Here is a 27485-nt window from a genome sequence, read left to right as displayed (position 1 = left end):
TGGGAAATACACTATCATGCAATAGTGCTCCTGACTTCATTTGTATTTTCACTAAACAAGGACCCCATCTTTCCTGCAATTAAACTTCCTTTGATTCTAATGAGGGTTTTGCCTTTACAAGAACAGACAAAGTGTCTTCTGTTGGTTTCAGGTGATAGGCATAAGTGCTGTACAATTCCACCACAGTCCACCTCTCTTCTACTCCTCCACCACCTTCCACGTGCGCGCACACACACACAAAAAAATAAAACTATCAGAGAACTCTTTGATCCAAACCCACAGCAGATGACGCATCTGTTCAAAATGGTGAAGAATATTGATGAGGCAAAAATCTAAACAGTAGCTTAATGCATGGAAGCAACTGGATTTAAATGGATACATATGTTTTAAATTAGGGTAGCCTGTGGGCAAGACGAATTCATTTGGCATGAACAGGTCAGCCTGAAATCTAATACACAGTTTATTTACTATTGTTAACTTAATACAGAGCAAATAGCAGGTGAGCGTGAGCACAGCAGTTGTAATTCCATCAAGAACTGCTGGTTACATCACACACCGTAAGCACAAAGCACAATTCAGCAGAATCCCTGGACTGATTTATAGCCTTTTCCTTTAGAACTGGGCTGCAGTTGGATAAGATCCGAGATCTGGGTCCATGCAAACTCCATCCATCCATCCATAGCTGCATGTCATTAACCTTTTAAGCTTCCCATGGCACTCCTCTCATTTTACCACTCCCCACTGGCTTCTGTCATCTTAGAATCATCGTTATGTCTTCCTCCTTTCAGAACCCCCAGTATTCTCTTCCTGTTTTGTTCATGTCTCCTAAGATCATGGCATTTTGCACAACTCCTCTTAATCAAGTAAAAGAAACCACCAAACAAGCAATTGGTGTGTTCACATCAGAAAAGTTATTCACCCATATGTCAAGGTAATTGTAGCCGCGTGCCCTTAAGTTATCCAAACACAAGATCCTAGTTATATTTTGACTTCACTGAATACAGGACTTTGTCCATAATTAAATGAAAAAGCGGGGAAGGGGGACGACCAGTCCCCACATGCTCACAGAGAGAAATTCTCAAGAATCAGTTTTGCTTTTTTTTCCTCTCCCCACATTCTGAAGTCAAACCTTGATCTTTGTTTCCCAAGCTTCCTTGGTAAGAAAAAAAAAAAAAAAAAGACCCAAAGCAATTTTTGGCTCAAAAACTCCAATCCTAGCTATGCTATCAGAATTCCAGAAAAGCTCTACAGATCCCGCCCCAAAACTGTACCACAAGTCGCTTTTGTATTTCAACCAAAAAAATCAATTGCTCTTCCAGCCAGCTTTAATGATCACATTCCCATAGGCTTAACATTTCGGTTGGTACAGAAGTAAAACAAAATATAAATCTTTCCATAGGGTGATGATCGGGGTCAAGAAGCAATGAGAACCCAGTAGTGGCTACAGATGCTACCTACAGCATGGCTGAAGTGTGTGTCAAATTGATGTTTTACACTGTAAATTTAGCAGCTTGATTTATGTAGTTTTGAACATCTGTTTTTAAACAGTTGCTTGAGTTCCCTCATGTTTCAATTGCTTTGGGATGCAACAAATCAGCCAGGTGGCCAAGATGTGCTACAGAGTACAGGTTGCAAAGAGCAGGCAAAGCACCTTGCCCCTGCTTCAAGCTGGGCCCCATCAGACACTGAGAATACCCCCTCTCATCACTGGCTTCTGAACATCAACCAGCAGCTTGCTGCTACTAAGGAGCAGGTTGGGGCTTGTGCACTGTTCAGCAGATGTACAGTTAAAATTAAAACTTACTTGTTTAACACAAACACATGGCTGGAGCATGCCCTCACACTTAGGCCCATGTAACAGCCCTGGAACATCAGAATCACCAGCTGACTCCACAGCCAATTTTAAGGCTACCCTATAGCGCTGCAGTCTTAACAGCTAAACATGGTAAGCTGGTGGAAGCTGGTCAGGAGATATAGTTGTTGCTAAGATATAGTTGTTGCTATTTTTACATAGGTTCCCACCTTGTCTGTATATGTAGCAGGCACAACGTCCTCTGATCTCATCTACTCCTCTGTGCCACGTCCCACCACAGAAAAACAGCAGATGCAACTTATCACTTAACAACACACCACCAGCAAACACTAAACGTCAAGAAGGTCTCCATTTTCACTATTCTTTTCCACAGGTGAAGAGGCCTCATGGGAATCTGGAGGTGTTCAGCTGGTATCTGCTCAGAGACCTTTACACTGGAAAGATCCTGACAATGTAGAAATGTGAAGCTAGAATTGCCAATTGCTGATATTCGGAATAGTAGGTTTTAGACTGCCTCTCAAGGAGGCTTATCATTTCAAATGCAGTCATGCTCTAACACAATTAATACTGCTCCCAGACCACAGCTGATTCTTCTCCAGCCGCCTCAGTGCCTGGCCATTACCACAGAGGTAATGCAGGGCCACGCACCACATAGGCCCACCCAGGCATGAACGGTGAGCTTTAGCAGGTATCAGTACCTTGCTGTAGCTCCTCATAGACAGCACTGAATCAAAGTTTGTTCCTGCAAAGAAGAGCTGACAGGTACAGATGGTAACACAGAACAAGCTGGCAAAGCCAACAAGCAGTAATGAACAAAGTTCGTGAGGTAAGGCCCCACCCTCAAACAGTGTAACAACAGCTCCACATCGCTTCTGGCTGCTCTGAACAGCTAAGAGGCCACTGCACCTGACTACTAACCACCTCCCTTCTCCCCCTCCTAACTCCCAACGTACCACTTCTTGTGTGTTTAGCAGGGATGAAAACAGGGCAGGTCCCTCCAAAGTCTCTAGACGGCCATGGGCTCAAAGAGCTCTGCCCCTCCGTCTGCAGGGTAGGAGGCTCAAACTGCAGGTGCATGAGGTACAAATCTCCTCAGTACTGCCCCAGGGCTGACCGAGGCCAACTAAACGCCCCAGAGCCATCTTTGGCCCCTCTTCAGCCCTCAGGGTTTTCTCTGAACTCTGCCTCCGTGCTCCCTCCACACCCCCGCCGGGCCGTGAGGGGCCTCCGTGCTGTCCCGGCGCCATCTTCAGGCTGCGCCGTGCTTCTGCGCCAGCGCCGTTCGTTACGCCTCAGCTCTTCACACGTTTTCTCACTTTCCTGCACACGGTACCTTAAAATGTCTCAGCTTAAAGGTGCTTCTTGACGTCTCCCTCTGGACTGCCCGCTGCCTTTTTTTTTTTTGCCCTCACCGTGTCTCCGAGCTGCCCTGCTGCCATGTCTGTGCTGGCTGCTGCCTCAGGAGTATGTTGTCCCTCTGAGCTGCCTCAGAGCTGCCTCTGTTTCTTTTTTGTCCTCTCCCTTAAAGCTTCTTTTGGACCATTGGTCATAGTTTGGCTAAAAGCCTCATAGGAGCATGGCTTCAGCGTAGCTCTGAGTCAGTCCCCTCACCTAGGCGTATGGTTTGGCTGGAGCCTGGCACACCCACCGTTAGCCCCCACAAAAGCCTTGACATCAGCCCAGCACACCAGAAGAGCTGAGCGAGCAATGTCTCGGCAGCCCGGGCCTTGGTACTGGGCCAGCAACCAAAGCTTCCGATCCTAGTTCTTTACAACAAACTAGATAGCTTAAGATGCCAACAGCTGGTCTGCTGGGATGTGCTGGGCACTTCCATCCTACATGAGCACGGCGGACAACAGCGCCGGGACGCGTGTCACCAGCCGTCAGAGGTGTCCGGTCCTCAGCAGCACAGTCTGTTGGAATTGGATCGGGTCTGGCCGCTAAGCAAAGGCTACCGTGGCTGACTGGAGCTCTCACTGTTTCAAATAATAACCTCAGGATAGGAGGGCTCTTGAAGCAGTGTTTAATATTAGCTATTTGTTATCAGCTAACTGGTGCACCGTGCTGACCAAACGGGTAAATCTGTCAGAAATGTAGTATCTAGAGGATACAGAAAATATAACGCAAGCACATAATATACCATTTCTTCAAGGACTGTACATCAATTTCCCCTTTTTGTTGAAAAATTACTTGCCAAAATTCAAAACCATGTTCCTGAATTAGTTCAGGTTGGATAGCTGCAATGCATTTTCCTGAAGCCCTCCTGAATCTTCTGCTTACCTAGAGTATGGCAGTTCAAGTTTATCACAGCTGTGCTCTGTGAGCGGTGATGACTCTCCACTGTCTCCTGGCTGAAATTAGAGAGGTTTCAAAATGGGAATATACATTTTCTACCCTCCCCCAATCTTTCAATAAAATATAAATTGTTTCTCATTCTCTTTTTCTTTTCTTTTTCTCTTTCTTGGTCACTGTAAAAAGAGGGAAGGGAAGGGAAAATGAATATTAGCAGAAGAAAATCAAAATCCAGATCCAACACATTTTGGATTTAAGTTTTTCTTATTACAAATGTAATCATTAAAGAACTCACTTGAAGTGCTGTTTCCATTTTCATAATATTGAAAGCTTTCAATATTAAAAAAAAAAGGTGAAAGAAAACTTCCAACAGCTCTAATTTTAATCTATACAGGTTTGTACAGCATAAGAACTGAAAAACTTAGGGACAAAAAGCTAACATTGTTTTTTTTGGCATGGGAAATATAAAGGAATCTAAGGGTGATATTATTCATTATTTGTATTAGTAAGGGGCCTAGAAAGCCTACTGAGGGACAAGGTTCCCTTTGTATCAAAAGTACAAGAACAGAACAGAAAAGACAGTCTTAGACCATACCTATGCAACCCAGTCATGCCTGTCGCAGACAGCCATGAAGTAGCACTGACCCAGACTTGTACATCTATAAAAGGCAGTGGAGGTTTGTCTAGAAATGCTTACCAAAGTCCTGAAAGCATTAAATATTTCATTAGCATAGTCCTGTGCTTGAGCTAATAAACCTTGCCTCTCAGTGTTTGGGAGCCCAATATCACCTTTACGTTAATTCTAATTCATACATATAATTTAAAATTTGGCCATATTAGAGGGCTCTACTAAAACCGAAGTAGTTTATTTCCAAATGTCACCTTTACCCTGCTGGCATTTCTGTCAGTGAAAAAACTGCTCTTGCTGCCACCTTCGGATCAGCCTCCTGCTACTGCGGTTTATCAGTGACAAAATGGTCTATATGGGCCTGATGAGGGAATGGTGACATCAGCCGCAGAGGAAAACCAGGGAGTATAGGGGCAAAATCTGTAAAGCAAAAAATAAATAGCAAAACACTTAATGTCACTCTTGTGGAAGGTTTTTAGCATGATATGCATGATGCAGTCCATGCATGCAGACTAGTCTGGGACAGATAAAAGAAAATACCTCTTCTCAGAGCTTGTGGGAAGTTCATGCCCACAGGAAGTCAGAAAATGAAATACTTGTGGACAGATTTTAAAGGGTCATAAAGTTTTATGAGTTATAAAAGCTAGAGCTAGGCCTGAGCTATTGAGTTCAGCTCAAAACTGAAATCAAAATAGGAATTTGGCTTGGGTTATTTTGGAAATTGGAGGTGATGGTAGAGTTACAGTTTGGATCTAGGTATTCAGAGTTCAGTGAACAGACTTGCATTAAACAACATGTTTAATAAAAATTTAAGCTATATGTATAAAGAAATTAGTAAGTAAATAGTCATTATCCAAAACCTGAAGAATCCACACCAAAGAAGGAAAGATTCTTACCTTCTAACACCATCTATAAAGAATAACCAAGGTAGCAGTGAGCGATACGTGTCAAATTGAATTCAGAACAAGAGAAATAGGTCACTGAACAGATCCAGTGTGGAAAAATACTTTTTTCCCACTGTTCTGGCTTTTTAACTTGTGCATGTTGGGAAAAGTATTTATTTTACCTTGACATTGTGAAGCTAGTTTGTTTCTCCATGTTAGTGATAAAGTGTATGTGGAATAATATGTATCTGAACTTCAGGAATAAATGGAGCTGTGGAGTGTTGCCATATCTTGGCTTTTACTGGATAAAACTAATCACAATGCTGTATATATTTCTCAAACCCCTAGCTTCATAAAAACCTCAGCTACAGTTTCCAGCCCTTCTAATATGAAAATCTTTAGAACATGATACAATGCACAATAAATGCTAGAAAAACAGAGAAAAATTATTTTTCTAATCTGATGATTTTACAATAATCACAGGCAGGAAAGGGCCATTTCATTATTTTTAACCTCTAGATAAGGCCTCGCTAGAGAAGAATATTGTGAATCTGTGGAAATACTTCCTTAAATGCTAGGAAAAAAAATTACCATGAGTTTAGCAGTAGATATATAGAACTCATTTAGGTATGAAAGGTAATTATCTGGCACATACCCTGATTAAAAATCAGTTACTGTCTGTTACTGTCTCCTTTCTGAGTATGATCTTCATGGCAATTCATCTATGTCTGTTACATTCAGAGTAAGATGAGGTGACTGTTAACACCTCATCTATAACATCTGTAACACCCTATAACACCCTTTCCACAGCAAGTTGAAACTAATGTAATTTGAGTAATGCTTTGTCATTTCAAGTTCTATTAATTTCTATTCTAAAAGGCGAAAGTGGCAGAATACAGTGAAAAAGAAGGCCCTTCTAAAAAATAAGGCTTTTTAAAGATTTTCTGTGATTTAAATAGCACAGTGAAATTACTTTCAAGAAATCCAGAAAATATTTATTTCTCTAATTTTTATGGTAAATAATTTAACCTAATTTCCACCATTATCTGTATTTAGTAAATAGCTTCATATAAATATATGTGTCTGTTAAGTATTATGTACTGAAGGATTAAAAAAGAAAGTACTATGTACACACCATAAAGAAAGCTGCATGCTTAAAGCTACTGTACAGACGGACAGAAATAGAGATACATCCTGACATATTCTTAGGGACATGGATTATTGTACTTTTTTTCCCAATTCCTGTCACAATGGATCCATTTTGTAACCCTGCTCTTGGCTGCTGGGCATGCCCTCCTCCAGCACCCAGCAGGAGTAAAAGGAAGAAAGAAATAAGAAAAATGGGATCCATTGAACAACCCAACCCCCTAGCCCAGCAGGCGAAATATCTAACCCTACCATGTTTACTCATTTTTACTTTGTTGTTTTAGTTCATACATATGTTTTCCTTGTTGTTATGCTTTGTTTCCATTATAACAAAATTAGTCTATATCTTCACTTTCAAGTTAATTGAAAGATGTTGGCACATACAGAAATTGCAAGTAACATTAAAATGTTAAGCACTCCAAAGTGGGAAATGTCAGAATTAGGATTTTCTATGCATCATCCCCCTCTTGGTCATACGTATTAGTTACACAATCACAGCTCATAATATTTTTATTTCAGACGTCCCCTGCCTTACCCAATGCACAAAGCACATGGTCCTTAAGAATTAAGTTGGGGATTTATGATGTACAATATCTTGTCTATTGAATTGATTGTCTTAACATATAGTACAGTGTGTGCAATTATTCCTGTGGTAACGGCATTTAGACACACTATCAGAGGTTGGAAGTAAAGGTAGGATATGTGGTAGACGTTAATGTAGCAAAAGAGAATCCTGGCCTCAGAAACTTTCCAAGCTAGACAGACAGAAGGGTCATGGGTTAGGAAAGCAACAGAAATCTATTTGTCCACTGAACTGGCCACATGAGGAATTAATGTAGCTCTGTCAATAAATGCTGTAGCTCAAAAGTCGATTTCTGGACAAACTGTGGCTATGCTGGAGAGTTTTTGTGCCAGCTACCTTTGCCCTGGAGTTCTGGATTATTCTTTGCAGGAAGAAAGCAAGAAGAGCAGTTCAAACTGGTGATAATGCCCCGGAGTTAGGTCTATGATGGATGCCACACGTTGTCACAATATAGAACGGGCCCCCAAAATTAAGAAGACACAACAGATCTGAATCTCACTGCTTCTCTACCAGTGAGGCACACAGAATATTGCTGTGGCACACTCAGAGCTTAATTACTTATTTATACAGCATGAACAAAAATTTCAGCTATATCCTAGGCCTCTCCTTTGACAAGGGAAGTGGCAACATTTTTTAAACTAGGGGTTTTTAGACAGAGCGCTGCCTGATTGCCAGAGATGCCTGTGATTGTAACATTAGGTTTTACAGCTTTTGGCATAGAGCAGTCCTTTCTCTAATGGACTCTTAGAAAAATCTAGTTGTTCCCTTTGATGGATTTTCATTTGTACATTCACATACACACAGATACAAATCAACCATGGGATGAACTAGTACCTGGAAATATAGACAAGGCTACCCCTGTACAGAGTATATAGTTCGTTAAAGGAAGGAACTTCACAAAACTCTGTTATTACTACAACTGAATGACCCAGAAAAAGGACTGCACTAAACTTTGCATATGTGAGTGGCGGGCTTCACTCCTGACACTCACATGTGACACCAGCAGAGTGCACCCAGCCAGGGCAGACCATCTTTAGACTCTTCCCCCCACATGTATTCATATGTAGCAACAAGTGACATTTTGAAAGCAATACAAAACCACAGCCTTCCCGGATTTCCTGCTGTGCCCTTGCAGCTACCTCCATGAAGCAGAATGGCTGGGGTAGCAACTCATTTCAGTCTTAAAGACAAGAATCTGTTATTGTACATCTTTGGCATGTCATACTGGAGCTCCAAATGTTGACAACTCTCATGGGTGCAGCCCGTAGCTGCATCCCGCATATTCTGGTCCTCTTTCAAACTCTTAATACAATAGGGTCTCGAATACATTATGAGCAGAAGAAAACAACCCCCCACGTTCTATTTTGGTATGTTGAGCCTAAAGTCTATTGGCTGGGAGCTGTCATCAGACATGACCATATGTTACTCAATGGTATTACAAGTAAATCCTAATTGAGTGCAAATTATGAAGATTAAAGTCACCTCAGATTTAGCTGTATTATGTTGAGGCAAATGTATTTCAAAGTCCTGTTTAAAATGCTGGCAATTCTCAGCGCAGAAATTAACAGGCTGTCATTACCTTGGATTTTATGAGCTGTTCTAAATGTCTGGAGTTCCTTGTTTGGAGCCCTTAGTCATAGAATGTAAGAATAGTCCTTTGCAGCTCAGACTAAAAAATGCCGAAGACAATGTATCGTCAACAACTTTTGAAAAAATATTAAATATTGATACAACTAAGTCACTGAAGATCCTCCTGGTATAAGCTTTTCATAAATAATGGTAAAAGACTGAATGAATGCTGTTCTAGTGGTGGTTAAAATCAGTTTTGCATTTAAGCAATCCACTGTCAGGATAAACCAGGACCAGTTTATAACATGAAATGCATTACCTTTTGAAAACAATTAGCTGCCAGAAAGATCTTCCTTGATGACTGAAGTTTATTACTGTTTCATAAGAGGGCTGTGAAGTAGTAAGGAGCTGAACTTCATCTATTGGTGCACTTCAGATGATGCACTCCATTTTAATGAGATTAAAGGTTTAATGCAGATAAAAGATTTTTTTCAGTTCAGTGCACCTGGATTCAACACAGGGATTGCAGTGTGGTTCACAGAGAGTCATCAGAGAGCTACGTTCATCTTGATCAATAAGAGCTGCTGACTTCTTTCCTTCTTTTCTATTCTGCACAAAGACAAAATGATTGGGACACATTTCTTCGTGTTTTCAGCAGTGGTCATGTGCAGCATAGCTGCTGAGGAAATCTTTCAGCCAACTCTAGTGCTGGACATGGCTAAAGTCCTGCTGGATAACTACTGTTATCCTGAAAACCTAGTGGGAATGCAAGATGCCATTGAACAAGCAATCAAGAGCGGGGAGATCCTGGACATCTCAGATCCAAAAATGCTGGCCAGTGTCTTGACGGCTGGAGTGCAGGGTGCTCTGAATGACCCAAGACTGGTGATTTCCTATGAGCCATCACTGCATGCAGCTCCCAAACAAGAAGCTGAGGCTTCCCCACCTCGTGAACAACTCCTGAGTCTTATTGAGCATGTGGTCATGTATGACAAGCTGGAGGGCAATGTTGGTTACCTGAGGATTGATTATATCATAGGACAGGAAGTTGTGCAGAAAGTTGGAGCTTTCCTGGTGGACAAGGTGTGGAAGACTCTGATAGAGACATCTGCCCTGGTAATAGATCTTCGTCACAGCACTGGGGGACAGATTTCTGGCCTCCCCTTCATCATCTCATACTTGCATGAAGCGGACAAGATGCTGCATGTTGAGACTGTATACAATCGGCCCTCCAACACCACCACAGAGATATGGACACTGCCAAAGGTGTTGGGAGAGAGATACAGCAAAGACAAGGATGTCATTGTTTTGATCAGCCGCCACACCACAGGAGTAGCTGAAGATGTGGCTTACATCCTCAAGCACATGAACAGGGCTATCACTGTCGGGGAGAAGACAGCTGGGGGCTCACTGGATGTCCAGAAGCTGCGTATTGGCCCCTCCAATTTCTATATGATGGTTCCTGTGTCACGATCTGTGAGCCCCTTGAGCAGGGGTGGGCAGAGCTGGGAGGTGAGTGGTGTGATGCCCTGTGTGGCCACTAAGGCAGAGCAAGCCTTGCAGAAATCCTTGGACATCCTGGCAGTGCGCAGAGCAGTACCTGGCACCCTAAGCCACCTCACAAACATATTAAAGGACTATTACAGCTTAGTGGAGCGGGTGCCAGCACTGCTGCGGCACCTCGGCACCTCTGACTTCTCTTCTGTGCAGTCAGCAGAAGATTTGGCCACCAAGCTCAACACTGAGATGCAGACCTTATCTGAAGACCCCCGCCTCTTGGTCCAAGTCATGATGCCAGGTGAAGCTGCCACCCCCCCTGCTGAGAAGCCAATTGCAGTGGCAGCCAACTTACCTGACAATGAGCAACTGCTGCATGCCTTGGTGGATACTGTCTTCAAGGTGTCAGTGTTGCCAGGCAATGTTGGCTACATGCGTTTTGATGAATTTGCTGATGCCTCTGTTCTTGCTAAGCTGGGACCTTACATTGTCCACAAAGTGTGGGAGCCCCTCCAAAATACAGAGAACTTGATCATGGACCTACGTTACAACCCTGGGGGCCCTTCCTCCTCTGCTGTGCCTCTGCTACTCTCCTATTTCCAAGACCCTGCTGCTGGCCCTGTCCATCTCTTCACGACCTATGACAGGCGCACCAACCACACACAGGAGCACAACAGCCAGGCAGAACTGCTGGGACAGCCCTATGGGGCTCAGCGTGGCATCTACCTGCTCACCAGCCACCACACTGCTACAGCTGCTGAGGAGTTTGCTTACCTCATGCAGTCCCTGGGCCGTGCCACACTGATTGGTGAGATCACAGCAGGAAGCCTCTCACACACCCGCACCTTCCCTCTGCTGCAGCCTGAGCAGGGAATAACCCATGGCCTAACTATCACAGTTCCTGTTATCACCTTTACTGATAACCATGGGGAAAGCTGGATGGGCGGAGGAGTTGTGCCTGATGCCATAGTGTTGGCTGAGGATGCACTGGAGAAGGCTGAAGAGGTGCTAGCTTTCCACAAAAATATGGGAGTACTTTTGGAGGGTACTGGGCAACTCCTAGAGGCTCACTATGCCATCCCAGAAGTGGCTGGTAAGGTCAGTACTATGCTCAGCACCAAACAGGCCCAAGGAGGTTATCGGTCAGCTGTAGACTTTGAGACATTGGCTTCCCAGCTTACCAGTGACTTGCAGGAGGCCTCAGGGGACCATCGGCTTCATGTCTTCCACAGCCATGTGGAACCAACACCAGAAGAACATTTTCCCAACATCATTCCCAGCCCTGAGGAACTGAGCTACATAATTGAGGCACTTTTCAAAATTGAGATATTGCCAGGCAACCTGGGCTACCTTCGCTTTGATATGATGGCTGAGGCAGAAACAGTGAAGACCATTGGGCCCCAGCTGGTGCAGATGGTTTGGAACAAGCTGGTGGACACAGATGCCATGATTATTGACATGAGGTACAACACAGGTGGCTACTCCACTGCCATCCCGATCCTTTGTTCCTATTTCTTTGAGCCTGAGCCTCGGCAACACCTCTACACTGTCTTCGACCGTAGTACCTCCCGCAGCACAGAGGTGTGGACTCTCCCCCAAGTCACCGGCAAGAGATACGGCTCCCTCAAGGACATCTACATCCTAACAAGTCATATGAGTGGCTCAGCAGCAGAAGCTTTCACTCGTTCTATGAAAGATCTACACCGGGCCACAGTTATTGGTGAGCCCACAGTAGGTGGTTCCCTCTCAGTGGGCATTTATCGTGTTGGTAACAGTTCCCTGTATGCCTCCATCCCCAGCCAAGTGGTGCTCAGCCCAGTCACTGGCAAAGTATGGAGCGTGTCTGGGGTGGAGCCACACATCACCATCCAGGCCAGTGAAGCCATGGCTGTGGCTCAGCGCATTGCCAACCTGCGTGCCCAGGTGCCACAGACACTGCAAACTGTAGGCAAGCTTGTGGCAGATAATTATGCCTTTATGGACATTGGGTCTGTTATAGCATCCGACCTCACCAAGAACATCAACAAAGACAGTTATAAAAGGATTAATACAGAAGAGGAGCTGGCCAGGAAGGTGACTGCCAACTTACAGGCTTTTTCTGATGATGAGCACCTGAAATTACTCTACGTCCCTGAACACGCCAAGGACAGCATCCCAGGGATCATGCCAAAACAGGTATGGTTCTCTTGTACCCAGCTATACTGATGCCAGCTAGAATGAGAGCACTGAGTCAGATACCTTATCTTGTTTCTAGCCGATATCGTAAACCCTCCAGGATTTAACTGTACCCAGAAATGAAGCCAGTGCTAGTGGAATAGTGGGTTTTGGAGGCTGAGCGCTCTCTGACGCTGAGGCAAGTCAGGGTAGTAGCTTGTGGTAGTACCTGGTAGTTTTGCTTGCATGCATTTTGGGAACAACCTTCAGGCTGTGAATCTCTTTCAGTTGCCATCTGCCACAAGCAAATATGCAGGGCTTCATGGTTAGAGGGAAGATATCTCATTGTCTCTGTGATCCCCGCTCTTTCAGTGCTATGGCTTTTCAAGCTGTAATAAATAAATGCAGAAACCCACTGGTTACAAACAGACTCTGTAATTTAAGAAAAATTTGGTTGGATCAGAGTAAACGCATACACCCGCAAAACATGCAGCCACATACTCTGTGATGAATTTTTCTAAATAAAATTGCTGTACCTGACTTCTGTTACACCAGAATAACAAGCAACTCCTTTGGTAGTGACAGCAGAAAGTTGTTCTGATTGTATCTCATGCTCAGCATCAGACAGTTTCCCAGTGACCTAGAAATACTTTGCAAGAAGTATCTGGGTAGAAGTTAGGTGACCCCAGGGAGAAACTGATTTTTAATAATCTACTTTTGCTGTGTGGTTTGCATAACAGTCTGTGTTTTGTTCTGAGCCTGGGTATTTATACACTCATCTGCCTTGGCAATCTTCCTTGCTCATTGTTGTGCGGGAGGGAGATCCCAGGAGCACTTGTTAAAATTCCATCTTCAAATTAAAGGGAGGGCTAGGATAACCTGATCCCCTTCTTGGATGGAGTTAGTTACTTTCTGGCTACTGCTCTAGCATGGCTACCAGAGACGGCTTTTCTCCAGGGACTCATAAAATTACTTTTTGAAGAGAATGCATTTGCCTTTGCAATGAACCAGAGTATACCAAGTGTCAGGTAACTATTAAATGTTTCCTGGGGGAGGAAATCTGTGGGCTTCCACCCTGAGAAGCTTTTGGCATGCATGTTTTAAAGTGGGCATGACCTCTGTGGTATTATCTCAAACACTAAGGTCAAGGACAAAGTCTAAGCATTGCCAGGGGAGGGCATTTTTTTCAGGTTTGTTAACCAAGAGATGCTGGCCCCATTCTTGCCTGTAAGCTTAAATGGAAATAACTAATTAAATGACTTTTCTGTTCTATCACTCTCTTTCCCTCCTGCATTCGTTGGGTGTAGCAAGTTTCACTCTAAAGATGTTTTTGACAGAGCTCCCTGCTAAATTATTAGCAACATATCATTAGTCGTACATCATAATTTCTTTCCATTCTTCAAAGTAGGCCCATCTTGCAAATTAGTCACTGCTGAAACTGTTAATGCATATGGTTGGCTATTTTTACTTGTTCAAACCCTACTTACCTTGAATGTTGAGAACAGGATGTACAGGACAAATATCTTACTTGTCACATGACATGAAATTCTGATCCTGATAGAGCGAGTGAGGAAATGCCATTATACTAACTAACGCCTCTGTTTACCTCAGTTCTTTGTCAAGCAAAATGATTGAAGAGGTCAGGGGATACATCCATAAGAAGGAAATCACATCAGTGTGGATGAAAATTGGGATAAAGCTGAGATTTCTTCACGGGAAATAATGTTTAAATAGCAGAGGAGAAGCACAGGACTCTTACGAGGCTAAAATAGTTTCCAACGCTGTACATGTTCCCTTATAGTGCTTGAGGAAATTGGGAGGCAGAAAGGCAAGAGAGCAATGTTAAGACATTTTAAGGCAAAAGAGGGTGAGTGAATGAAGACGCTGAAGTCACTGAAGTAAAGGCTTTGCTTTGTGATAGAGGTAAAAGAAAACTCACCTATTCCACAGAGCACTGGGCAGCAACAGTACCTTCATTTCCTGCCTTGCTTTTGCAGAGCCAGGAGGGATGCTTTCTGGGAAATATTTCAGGAATACACCATACCAATACCCCAGAGAGCCTTCAGGTAACAGCGAAGCTTATACGGTGCCACTAATTGCATTTGTAATTTTTTTTTTTTTTTTTGTTACAGTCCTATACTTGGATGTAGTGGCTCTTTTAATCTGTATCACATTTATTCCTCAAAAACCTAAGAGTTAGTTTTTCTCTTGTGCTACCTAACCTCCAAGCCTCCCTTTCCCTTGACAGTGGGATTTTCTTGATAATGACCTTGACAGTGAAGCAGATCCAACACAATTAAATGAAAGTGATGATGAATAACGGCAGGAAGGATGGGATGGGACATAGGAGACAGGCAAGTGAAATGCAAGTAGACCTTTGCATCTGCTACACTAGAATAACTGCTGAAGCATAATACAGGATAGTGAATGCATCTCTTGTATGACAGCAGCAAGGTCAATGCTAGCTGGAGTTGTCTGCTGCATAAATGCCACTTTCCAAAGTCAGACTTCCCAGAGGCAAATGTTGCATATATTGTTTGAGATTCAGAAAATAGCATTTTGCTTGCAAGGCAGAGCTCTGTAAACTTGCTGATGTGCAGTTCAGTAAAGCCTGCTGCTTATTCTTCAGTTTGCTTCTCTTCCTCTCCAGTCATACCTTCCTTTCCATGCTGAAAAATTTGTGTTCATTGGTATCTGAGTATTGTAGACTATCCATCGAAAAACTGCTGCCTGATTTTGGCAATGTGTTGTGTCAATTTTAAGTGACAGGAGCCTCCCTGAATGACTCTTTTGGCCCCTTGATATTGCCCAAATACTTTTAAAGCAGTCTTCACACCTAAGAGAATTTTTGTATTAATGTTTTAGATAAGTAGCTGAAAATTATTATCAGACAAAAAGGAATACTTTCTAAACGGAAATTGTTCTTGCATTTGAAGTCTGCCTTTTCCCAGATGAATAATATGCATCTATAGCAAAGTATTGTCCTTGCTGGAGGAGGCAACAGTTACAGACGTTTCACTAGAAAGGACTATTGTTTGTTTATGTCCCTTTATTAATGAGTGAAATCAAAATGCTCAGCCTCAAATTGTCAAGCTAGATAATCAAATTGCTACATCTATTGCTAACAGGTGGAAAAGAGTTGTTGTGGGCCCATATGATGCTGTTTTATATCAACATAACATCAGTAAAGTCAGTGGAACTATGCAAGTTTATGCAAGCCAAAAAATGTCTTCTGTTCAACTCTCATTGACTCTTCATCTTTTGCAATTCATGCTTGCTTCTTTTATTTGGTGCAAGACAGAAGATGACACTTTGTTTATTGCTTTTTTTCTTTTTCTAGAACCTTTCATCTTCTGATCCTGATACTCAAGGTCAATGCAGCTATGTTTGCAGTTACAAGCCCACCAAAGAGATCCATTTGTGCTCATTTCTTTTGCATTGTCATTAATGTTACAGTAGATTTGGCCATTAGTTTTAAGGATTTTCAATGGGACTTCGATGAAAATCAAAATTTAGCCATGAGTTGTGTTTTCAAATTTTCCTTTCAAATGTAATCTTCTTCCAGGGCATTGACTAGAAAATAACTGCTCACTGGCTTGCAGTGAGTATGTTACAAGCTGTGTATTGTCAGAGCAGGCTTACACACTGCTGTGGAGTGCCACCCTTTGTGGAGTACAGCTCTCGCTCTGCCCTGCACTCCCTCAATAGGGACTGAGAGCCTTAAATAACCTCTTTTAATCCTTTCCAGAGCACTGTCCCAGAGGGTTTCAGCTTTTGATTGTGGTAACCCTCCCATCCTGGCTGTCTTGGTGCCATGGAGGGCAGATTAGAATTCAAAGCTACAGTTCTGGAAAAACTGGAGAAATGATCCGTGAAAAGCAGGATGACATTAAATAAGAACACATGGAAGGTTCTTACACAGTTTCTAGGGTGAGAGTAATTGACTGCACAACTCTGGGAGGAAACAGCTTGTTTAGGGGGAGTCTGGCGAAAAAGTATATGGCTTCTTCAGAGTTCATAAGCTGAAAACAAGTCAATAGAGACAAGTTGCTGCAGTAAAAAATAATAATAATCAAGCTGGCATGGATAAGGAGGAATATAATCAGTAAGACGTGAAGTCTTCTGCTACATTCAGCTCAGGAAAATTCAGCTAAAGTATACTGTGCACAGTCTTGGGCAATGCTTTTCTGGAAGGATGTGCCTCAAGTAGGGAGACTGCAGAAAAGAGGAACAGGAGTAAGGAGAAGACTGAATAAGAGTCATCTTGAAAAAGTTTAAAAGATTTGAATTGTTTATTCCAGAGAGAAGAAAACTGAGAGGAGACATGAAAACAGTCTTCAGATATGTAAGAGGCTGTTTCTAATATGAAGAGAATAATGTGTTCCCTTGTCTATGGTGAATAGGCCAAGAAGTAATGCACTTAAACACTAGAAAGTAGTGAACTTGGGCTGTTTACACTAGATGTTAAAAACATCTTTGTAATAGTAAGGCTAGTGACGTACTAGGCTGGATTGCCTGGAAATCACCCAGTGATATGGGCTTTTTTAAGAGCAAGTGAGAATCGTCTCTCAGCAATATAGCTGATCCTGCTCAGACCTTGAGCTGGGGGACCTACTAGGATGGATAGTTCAATTCCAGCCTGTGAGGGTACACAAGGAGCCCAAATGTTATTCTAAGAAAGAAAAGTGCAACCCCAGCCCCCAAGATCTCATGGTTCTTAAACCAATCTCAGGATTTGCAATGGCACAAGGGTGTTGGCTGATAATATTTTAATAGCTGGCAGTTGACAGAACAACCTTAATGGAAATCAGAGTTACATTACAATGGTGAGCACAAAACTAGCTACGGAAATACAGTTTCCATATAAATCAACAAACCAACTTAAAGGGTAGGTGAAAGGGGAGAGAAGGGGGAAGAGAGGCACAATTGGAAAGGTAGTTTGCCCGTGGTTGGGGTATGTGTCAGTAGCAGAACCAGTGATGAGCCTCCATGCATGAGTCCCAGGGCAGCATTCTAGGTCCCACTCTGTGTCACATTACTTGCTCCTGTTAAGCTGCTCACTTGTGGAAGGAGACTGCAGAATAGGGCTGGACACCCTATATAGTTAAAGAAAAACAATTCTTCCTTGGCTTAAGTGGTGTTAACTTGGAGGTCTTTTAGTCTAGCCACATTGCTTATAGTGTTCTTAGTAAGGCACCTGAAGGTTTATATTTAACCATCAAGTCATTTTTATGTAAACATTTTCTGACTGAGCAGCAGGATCTTACTCTCAGCTGCATCCTGTCCCAATTTGTCCTTGGCCTGCAAAAAGAACCCTGCCTTGCAAAGGAGAGAGTGTTGCTGTTCTCTGAAGCTAGACTCACCTCCTTAGGTACCAGCAGCATATGGCCCATGTGCCAGTGTCAAGAACCTGCAGTTTGCCAGGACAGTAACTCTTCTCTCTCTCTCTTCTGTCTGTCCCAGCTTCGTCCCCTCTTTTGCTTAAAAATTAGGAGGCTCCACCCCCCAAAATTACATTCTGAGTGCCTTTCGTCTGACTTCTGGTCTTAGAGCCATTCGAACAGATACATTTTCATACCTTTTCCTGCAGCCATGAAGATGAAGAAGAATTTCTTTGACATCCTTGCATATTAATTTTACCCCATGATACCTGAGCCTTTAAGAGCATCCTGCCCCCCTTTGATTCTGTAATGAATTTCCAAGAGTTAGCAACACTGCTAGCAAGTACTGAAGGCCCCAGTGAACAAAGATGTGATGCAGAACAATAAAAGAACAAGTATAAAAAAAAAATCTTAATCAACATGCTTATGGGTATGCATCTATCAATTATTTTTGGAAACAGAGTTAAGAAATATGTGTGTTCAGCTAAAACATCATTAGTAAGCGGCTGAGAGTAGCACATCAATTTTATTTGTTGATGTTACAAATGAGTGATGATTTTTTTCTCCTGGGGGGACCAGTACCTCTCGACTAGATATAAGCTCTGTCAGAACAATGCAATGCATGCTGGATATATTCTTCAAAACTGTGATTTGTTAGTCAAAGTACAGTAGGCAGATCAAGTAGCATTGCTGTCACTGGGAAGTGGATTGGAAATGACAAACTCAGTAGTGCTGGAATGATATGTTTACAGTCCAGATACAGTGGTTATTTTCACAAGGTACAGTGAGAAAAAAAGTGTACAGAAAAGGACTCAGTAGAGTTTTCTCTCACCATCAGATCAAAAACTACTGGCCAACAGGGCTTTAAATTAATATTTGAAATTTTGGCAATTTTGGCATACAGAAGGCACTGAATGATGAAGCAACCCAGGGCAGCCAGAAGCATGATACGGTGGGTAATATTCCCCCAGGTATATACTTGAGCTGTGTCAAGTACAGCTGCATTCACACACCTTGGAAAGCCTCTTTCTACTGTGGCAGACCTGCTTTTGGCAGGAGCGCAACCCCAGGCCAGAGCATTTCACGTAGGGCAGGAGATTGTTGGACTCCTATACAGTTACAGAAAGCCCAAATGCCTCCTAAATTCTGTGGCACGTTGCAGGTTGGGAGAGCACCTTTTAGCACATAGTTCACTGCTGACTCCTTGTTCTTTTGGGTATAAAAGTACGGATTACCTGGGGCCAAGCTATGGCACAGGGCAACTGATTAAAAAGCAAGTATAACATCGTTTTCGCAGCAACCCTGAGGAGAAGAGGCCAAATTGCTGAAGGTCACATAAGTCAGATATATCCCAAAGCTTTATCTCCTTAAGCTGAAGGAGAGTCTCCCATTTTCAGACACATGTATGCAAAACATAAGTTTGGCAGTAGGAGCAGGCTATGACTCCAATGCACGTAGGGGTTACTAGGATAGCTTTATTAGTTGGCTACGCATTGCTATTAAAACAAATTCTGCTGTTTAATAACATAAGATAAACAAAGTGAAATTAATCACAGCCTAACATGTGAGACTCCAGGCACATGGCCACCATACAAGAGATTTAACACACCTACCTCACGAATACCCTAGCACATGCCCAACACATCAGATTCCTCATTGTCACAGGGACTGGCTCATTAAGAGGGGCTGGGGCCAACCTCACCTACAGCCAGCAGCTGTTTGTCAGCTGAGGCCAATCAAGAGATTTTAAAAGTCCCAAGTGCCTTATTTAGAAAGAACTGCTAAAGGAAACTAGTGGGCTTGGGTGGTAGGCCTGGAATAGTGGCCTATGCTGCAGGCCAGGGGATGGTTCTTGTAGCCTTCTCAGCCTCTTTTGTCCAAGTAAATTCCTGTATTTTTGAAAAATAAACGGGGCCCTGATAAACAGGGACCTGATCCAGATTCTGGGCATGGTATTGATGCATCCTATACTGGGAAAAATGCTAATCTGTGTTTAATATGCAAAAATCTTAATATAATTCATTATGTTCTTCAGACCTGGTCACATCCCTCACATATGTCCCACCTGGACTAAACTTGACCCACATAATTATTTTGTGCCAAGCTATCAGTGCCAGCAAATGATTTGTTTTGTTTTTCCAAACTCTTTCAGATGCCTTCCCCAGAAGTATTTGAAGATCTGATTAAATTTTCATTCCACACAAATGTATTTGAAAACAACATCGGCTATCTGAGATTCGATATGTTTGGAGACTGTGAACTTCTAACCCAGGTGTCCGACCTACTGGTAGAGCTTGTTTGGAAGAAAATTGTTCACACAGATGCATTAATCATAGACATGAGGTAAACCTTTGAATGGCAAATAACCAAAGCTCTTTCAAAACAGCATTTTATTTGTAACAGTGAATTAGCTTTACATGGCTTACTGTCCTGTTTACAGGCTAACATTGCTGGGATTAAATGAGAAAAGGAAAACAGCCAAGGAAAACAATAACAGTCTGGAAGTATATCTCAAGATAAATTGTACCATCACTTGAGATGTTTAGAACTAAATAGGCAAATATAGGGAATATGTTACAGAACGCGATCCTGGATGTCACATCTGTTTTCTTTCTCTGATTTCTTTCTGATCTAACTCTGCGTGTGCCTTGTATTAATTATATATATATGGCTTAATTAAATCTTTTACTGCAGGCAGTGGTCAAGTGATTGAACAGTCAAAAAACCAGACCATGCGTAAGGCTGTGTTACAACATCTAGTTTGTCATATCTGCAGTGCTAAATTATCCCAGGCAATCAGGCCTGTACAGAATGACCCTTGTGCACAGAGCACAAAGGTGGCTTAAAGGTACTGTTGGTTCAAAGGTACTGTAGCGCTCCTAGACCGTGCCACAGCAAGCTACAGTGTCATATGCCTGCTCTTAACTTAGGGTTCTGTTGAACACTCCAGTATGTCAACAATGCTCCAAATCTTTTGTGCCAGAAGATGGCATCCATTTGTTGCCAGCTATCAAAGTAGTTGAATATCACAACTGTTCATTTCCCAGATCATATTTAGATAAATCATCCCCTTGTTTTGGTCCAGAGCTAATGTTTGTGAGCCCAGAATATTACAAACATCAACTAAAGAAAAGAAGGCTTTTGTAAGAACTTGTTTTTAATGCTAGAACAACGTGCCGTGTCCATTGCCGTCATGGCGCTCTCTGTATTTGGTAATCTTAATGTTATTCTGGTATTTGCGGCGCGTGCAGGAAAAGATAAGCACAGTGATGAGAGCAGAGAGAGATTTCACTATGTAAGCGCAGAGGAAGCAGGGCAGCAACCAACAAAACACACCCATGCCTGAGTTCAAATTCAGCAAAGGCACCACCATCTTCCAACAGACTTGAGATGGGACTGGGGCTTCCCTCCTTCTTGCCCCATTTTTTTCCCAAGCTAAAACTCAGATCGGGGTCAGCGGCAATAAAACATGTCACAGGTACCAAAAGGTCTCATTATAGTTCTTTCCTTGGGTTGCTTTGCGGTTTTTTAATATTTAATGTCTTTCCAGCCCTTTGAGTGCACACCCAAGACTCAGTCTCTGAAGGTACATAAAAGAGAACCCCAAAGGTTTTATCTTCTGAAATTCTCCCTAAACCAACCTTATGATTTTAAGGCAAGGCTGATAATTTCTGTTTTGCATGGGATTAACCATAATGAATAATGTTTCTTATCTGACAAGTTTCCCTCCCTGGAACAGCTGCACCACTCATGAACTTCATATTTTTAACCTTCACAGCATTGAGAGGAGACACTGATAAACTAAACAGCTTCCCCAATGTCACACAGGAAGTCTGTAATGAAGGAAGTACTTGCCTCCAAGAGTAAGCTACAACTCTAACAACTGCTCAGTCATTATTACTGGCTAAAGTTTCTGCACTTTCACAGTCCTAGATGCAAGAGTCCCCAGAAGAGCTCTCCGGCATTGCTCTAGCTGCCTGCTTGCCACTCACTATATGATGGCAGCCACAGGAAACCGAGCTCTGCTGCGTCTAGCTGCCTGATGGGCTGTGCAGCAGCAGCAGGACCTCCTGGCACCACAGCACTATCCAGGACACACTAGAGAGGCTTATTTCAATTCTAGCCAGTCACAGTGGGAATGCGGCATACAGCTCCCAGTGCCACAGGACGAAGAGGCAGCTTCACTCTTTGGGACAGAGGCTTCCTGAATTGTCTAATCCTTTTCTGGAGCTGAAATAAACTTAGTTATGGGCTGGACTAAGGAAAACTCATTTTCTAGCAGGTTTTTGCTGGAATGTCTGTGCCAGGCACTCCTAACGTCAGCTACAGGAAAGCACCGTATCTGTCTCCTACTAGTGAGCAAGGCACAAACACTTCAAGGGCTGTATGTGCTCTAGTATGAGTGAGAAGTGACAGACAAAAAATAACATGGTGTTCCATAGTGTGTATTCATAGCAGGGCTCTCAAATGACACCGAGGCTCTTCAGTGAATTTAATCTTCACAGGACGATATGAAATGAAACTACCAAAGTTTTCAAACGTGACTGGCCTAAATGAAGCAGCTAACAAAACCTTTAGACACAAAAAGAAATGGCATGATCTTATAAGGTGCCAAACACCAAGTATTCTCATTGTGTGCAGCAGGAAATAAGAACACATTGGTTCTACAAACATATGTTGTTTACATTGGGATCTACATTTATATATCAGGGTTTAGGTATTTACTCATGCTGCCTATGTCGGTTAACAGCATGGGTTATTCAGAGTAAAAGAATAACAAGAATTTGATGTTTCTCTGCAGATTAAGTCTTTGCTTTCTTTCTGAATTTTTTCCAGGTTAAATCAAGAAAAAAATAGACCATTCGGTTTTATGTTTGCTTTTGAAGTCAGTTGTGGGCAATAACAGTCCAAGACTCTTAGACAGGATTTTGTTTCTCTGATAAATGTGCAAATGCTGATAGGGAAGAATGAATGTAAATGTATCAAAATGTAGCCATAAGCCCCTTCAGTTGTTAAGGAACAATGCTTGGAAGGGAAATTTACTGCTGCCACAAATCTTCCATTGTTTCCTTAATATTTTTAATTTTTGAAAAGGTACAATATTGGAGGCTCCACCACTTCCATAGCAATCCTATGCTCATACTTCTTTGATGAAGGACACCAAATTCTCTTGGACAAAGTTTATGACAGACCCAGTGACTCAGTAAAGGAAATATGGACCCAGCCACAGCTCAAAGGTAAAATGACAATTTATTTTTAGGGTAGCTTTTCATTTCAGATGTCCTTCCTTGTGTATTTTAAAGTGAGCCGTTAGACATCACAACTCATTTGGTGAAAGCACCTGCCATGATTAGCTCAAGCTGTGCAGAGAGTGTAAAACCAAAATGTGCATTTCAGCCATGTCCCTCAATGCCGTTTATAAATAACAGTTTATCGCTCATAGGAATGGTGTATGTTAGGCACAGAAGTCTGTAAACTGGTCCCCAGAAGTTTAGCTGAATACTGTGTACAGCAGTTGTGACTTGTTGCTTTTGAAAGCTGCCAAAATTAAAAATAGATCCCATGCTGCCTAAAACTCTGGTAATATCTCTTCCAATACTCACACATAGTTTTCTATGTAGCTCCTCACTTCCTACCTGTGTAAGCCACTATTTCAGTAGAAGAAAACACCCACAATAGCCCCATTTGTCCAGACAATGCAAGAGAATAAAAAGCACTACATTTTGCACATCTGAGTGAGTTTGGAGCATTTGGCAATGTGTCACACACACACCCCCATCCCACTGTTCATAGAAGTTGAAGGGGGGCTGCAACATCCAGAAACAGGGCTCTTCAATGCTCATAAAGTGCAGTTAGAGCGCTAAGAAGCCTTAAACATCCATTTCAATTCTTTTCCCCTTTAAAGCTAGAACAGTACCAAAAAAGGTGTCACAATGGTGTCTGCAGTTATTGGCTTGGAGCATGCTGAGGTGGTTAAACTTTGTCGCAGGCTTCAGGGTCCATCTATTTTCCCAGGCAGTCAGAGGTGGGCTGTGCTAAGGGATATGATTACTATGGACATATTCCAGTTCCCATCAAAGAGAACAGCCAGACTCGTATTAACTTCAAAGGAGCTGGGTCTGGTCCTATATTTTATATATATACTGTGAAAAGGGTCTTCTGATGGATATTACATCTATAATGAAATGAAAAGAGCAAAGACAGTGTGAAAATTAATTACCATGCTATTGGCCCCTCTCTTACAGTTCAGCGTGAGAATTATATGTCATACTGTAACTTAAAGAATGACATTTTTAGAGCAGTTTAGAGTAGTTTTCAAGTTATCGAGTCCCAGTTATGATGCACTGGACACATTTTCAAAGGAACTAAACTCTCAAAAAAGTATCTGGTGTGTTCGGACATATTGAAAATAAGGTGCAAAATTCCTCCTACTTCTGTCAGCTGGTTTATGTAAGAAAATGAGGTAACTTGGCTCAGATCCTAATAATAAAGGGATATTTGTTGAAGGGCTTGGGACAAAAGCCATGAAACATCTTCCATTTATAGACTGTAAAAAGCCTGTGGGAAACCACTGAAATTATAATTTCATAAAATGCTGCGTGCATAGTTTGCAGTCCAAGCTCTATGACAGCCATATTCCCAGAGCAGAGATGAGAGTGAAACTGAAGATGCTGCTGGCTGAGCTTTGAGTATTCCTACTGGGGCAGTGGAAAATATTGCTTTCCTCACCTGCCTATCCCACTCCTTTGACGCGATCTAGATCTCCTGTAAAAGTCAAAGCCACAGAAGACCCAGCAGTAGTAACCATGAGCTGGCTGGCCAGCTGCTGGAGCTCATAACCAGCTGCTGGAGCTCATAACCAGAAAGTAATGGCACAAGAGCATCACATAGGGTGAGTCTTTTTTACAGTGTAGAGGCTAGGCTAGTGTAAAAAGTGCTTTAATACTATCATAGGTACAAAGTAAATTTTTCAAACTTCTTTGGTTGTTAATAGTGATAATAAAATAATTAATGAAATATGTTTTACCCTGGCTTCTCATGCTCCATCGTGCAAATAAATCTCTGAAAATGGATGCATTTTCTGATGCTTTCTGTCCTTTCTGGTAGGCGAGAGGTATGGCTCTCAGAAGGGGCTAATAATCCTCACCAGTGCTGTGACGGCTGGGGCTGCCGAAGAGTTTGTATACATAATGAAGAGACTGGGCAGAGCTCTCATCATTGGGGAACAGACCAGTGGTGGCTGCCATTCCCCACAGACACATCAAGTAGACAATACCAGCTTCTACATCATCATCCCCACCTCCAGATCAGTCATCTCTGCAGAGGGCACTTCTTGGGAAGGGAAGGGGGTGCCTCCTCACATGGAAACACCAGCTGATACAGCACTCATGAAAGCAAAAGAGATGCTCAGTGCTCACCTGCACAGTTCTAGATAGCTCAGTGGGAGAACATGGCCCTGGAAAAAAGGTAGGCTGTAACTTTCAGAGGAGCCCAAGGGACTTAAACTCTCAGGAGCTGAACCAATAATGGGTTTGGGAACTCAGAGCAGGATATAGCCATAATTTAAGTAACTAATCTAAAATTGGGACCCCAAAAATCTCACTGAGTGTATATGTGTGCATATGTACATGTGAGGGTATGGGCATGCTACAGGTGTTCCTCCTTTTGTTATCCGTCTGGCTCAGTAAACCATGGGCTGTTTGCTGCACAAGAGCCCAGTTCCAACAGAAGTTGCAAGGCCCTTTTGCTACCCAGAATAATTCACAAGCATCAGCAATGGTGCTGTTCTGGGCAGCAGAAGTGGATTTGAGTTCCTATCAGCTGAGGGAGGCTTCACAATGGAGTCTCACCTTTTATGTGAGATTTCTAGTAACCAGGTTCTTAGGGAAAGCAAGCTACCTCCCCAGATGTAAACCCTAGAAAGAAGTGGGAACTTCATTTCAATCTCTACGGTCAGTGGTCGGTTCCCTGTACATAGCTCAGCGTGACTCCCATTTGCAACGTGCTGACGTTTTTAGCCCATTGTATGGAAGCCAGCTCTTTCTGGGATTGGCGTAGATGATTGGATAATTCACTGGGGCTTCTGGATTCCTCTCCTATGGTCAAATGTAAATGTTAGTTGTTGCAGCATCTGTTCTTTAAGATTTAGCTCCAAATCACAGAGATTTCCTTCGGTCCCTTAGAAAATCCCAGCTGTCAATATCGAAGGCATGTGAACCAACTCAGAGCATTTCTGCAAAGATGGAAAAGGCACCTCTGCTCCATTGGAAACTGTGTAGGTTCCTATTCATATGTCTTAAAGGAGAATTAACAGTAGTTGGGAGATTCTGTTTTCCAAACTGCAAGAGCTAAATTAAGTCTCTTCTCCATGTCATCATTTAGATGTACCAAAAATAACCATTCCCAGCCTGTCAGGGTTGCAGAGACTCCTGGTATTTCTTAGGTGCATGCCTGCTTCTCCCCTAGTATCTGGCAGAGGGATGGGGAGTGAGCAGGAGAAAGGCAGTACGTTGACTCTTTCACCCACTGCTCAGATCAAGAGTCAGGGAAAAGAATCATATGTTTTTAACTTAAGGCTAAAAACAGATTGCTGTGTGTCCTGGCCAAAAGACACACCTTACCAACCAGCTACTTACTAAGTAATAGTGTATTCCAGGGCAACTAACAGAGTTACTGACGTGAGCTTAATCAATGAACAACATTCCTTGTCTTTCTTACAATTCTTATCTAACCATCTGTCTTTGTAATGATTTAGAAACGCATATACCTCTAATCTAGATCTCAGAATTTCTCATCTCTACAAAATGCCACCTGTGAAGCAACTTAGGAAAATGGTCCCCCTGAATTTAGCCAGTCTGTATTTGTTACACATTGCTGTTTGCTCACTTATTTGTAAGTTACTGCTGGTTTTTTATAAATCGTGTTTGAACATCTGACCGCAGAGAATCTCTTTCAGTATTTACAGGAAAATAATTTTAACAAGGAAATAAACTTTCCATCTTTTTTACTGCTTGTTTGTCTTACCAACTACACTCAGTGTGATCACTAACCTGGACTCTTTTGAGTGATTTTCATATTCTGATTTTTATGCACTAGCTAGTTGTTGAACTTCTCAATGTTGTGGAAAATATTTAAATGAATTAAAACTCACACAGAATTTTGTGTAAAGTGATATATATATGAAGAATATTAAAGATGCTTAATATGGAAAAGAGTGGAGTAGTCAGTGAATGAGTAAACACACTAATGTATTTCTTCTGATGTCTTTTAAGCCTCTTTAATATCTAAATGATCCAGATATATTGCTTTGTTTTCCTAAACACAATCAGTTGTGCCGTCATGTACAAACAATAGTAGTTGTTAAACCAAACATTGAAAAACTTCAGCCGTCCATTCAAGGGCCAAAAGATATACCATATGGGCACAAATAGTGAATGATTTCTTCCTGTAGTAATATGGTAAGTACTTATGAATAAAAAATATGTCTAGAAATTGGAATCCAGTTGAGAAAACAAACAATGAAGATGCATTTGCTGGT

At 42.3% G+C, this 27485-nt stretch overlaps 1 protein-coding gene across 1 annotated transcript; it reads left to right on the top strand.

Annotated features, from left to right (window-relative positions):
- The first annotated feature begins 1992 nt into the window (after nt 1-1992).
- Nucleotides 1993-27199, top strand: RBP3 (retinol binding protein 3). The gene is made up of 4 exons (XM_009507916.2): nt 1993-12587; nt 20100-20290; nt 23042-23184; nt 25055-27199. The coding sequence occupies exons 1-4, from the start codon at nt 9540-9542 to the stop codon at nt 25381-25383; spliced, it is 3711 nt and encodes a 1236-aa protein (XP_009506211.2). The 5' UTR covers nt 1993-9539; the 3' UTR covers nt 25384-27199.
- Nucleotides 27200-27485: the final 286 nt, after the last annotated feature.

This window comes from Phalacrocorax carbo, chromosome 12, assembly GCF_963921805.1.
Source record: "Phalacrocorax carbo chromosome 12, bPhaCar2.1, whole genome shotgun sequence".
NCBI lineage: Eukaryota > Metazoa > Chordata > Aves > Suliformes > Phalacrocoracidae > Phalacrocorax > Phalacrocorax carbo.
Note: the sequence above shows the minus strand (reverse complement) of the source record. Positions and strands in the feature narration are given on the sequence as shown.

Bases quoted from the DNA above. Each gene is read 5' to 3' on its own strand.
- RBP3 (XM_009507916.2), top strand. From the start codon at position 9,540: ATGATTGGGACACATTTCTTCGTGTTTTCAGCAGTGGTCATGTGCAGC. The intron at 12,588-20,099 runs GTATGGTTCTCT...AAACTCTTTCAG, and splicing joins CAGGGATCATGCCAAAACAG to ATGCCTTCCCCAGAAGTATT. The intron at 23,185-25,054 runs GTAAAATGACAA...CCTTTCTGGTAG, and splicing joins GACCCAGCCACAGCTCAAAG to GCGAGAGGTATGGCTCTCAG.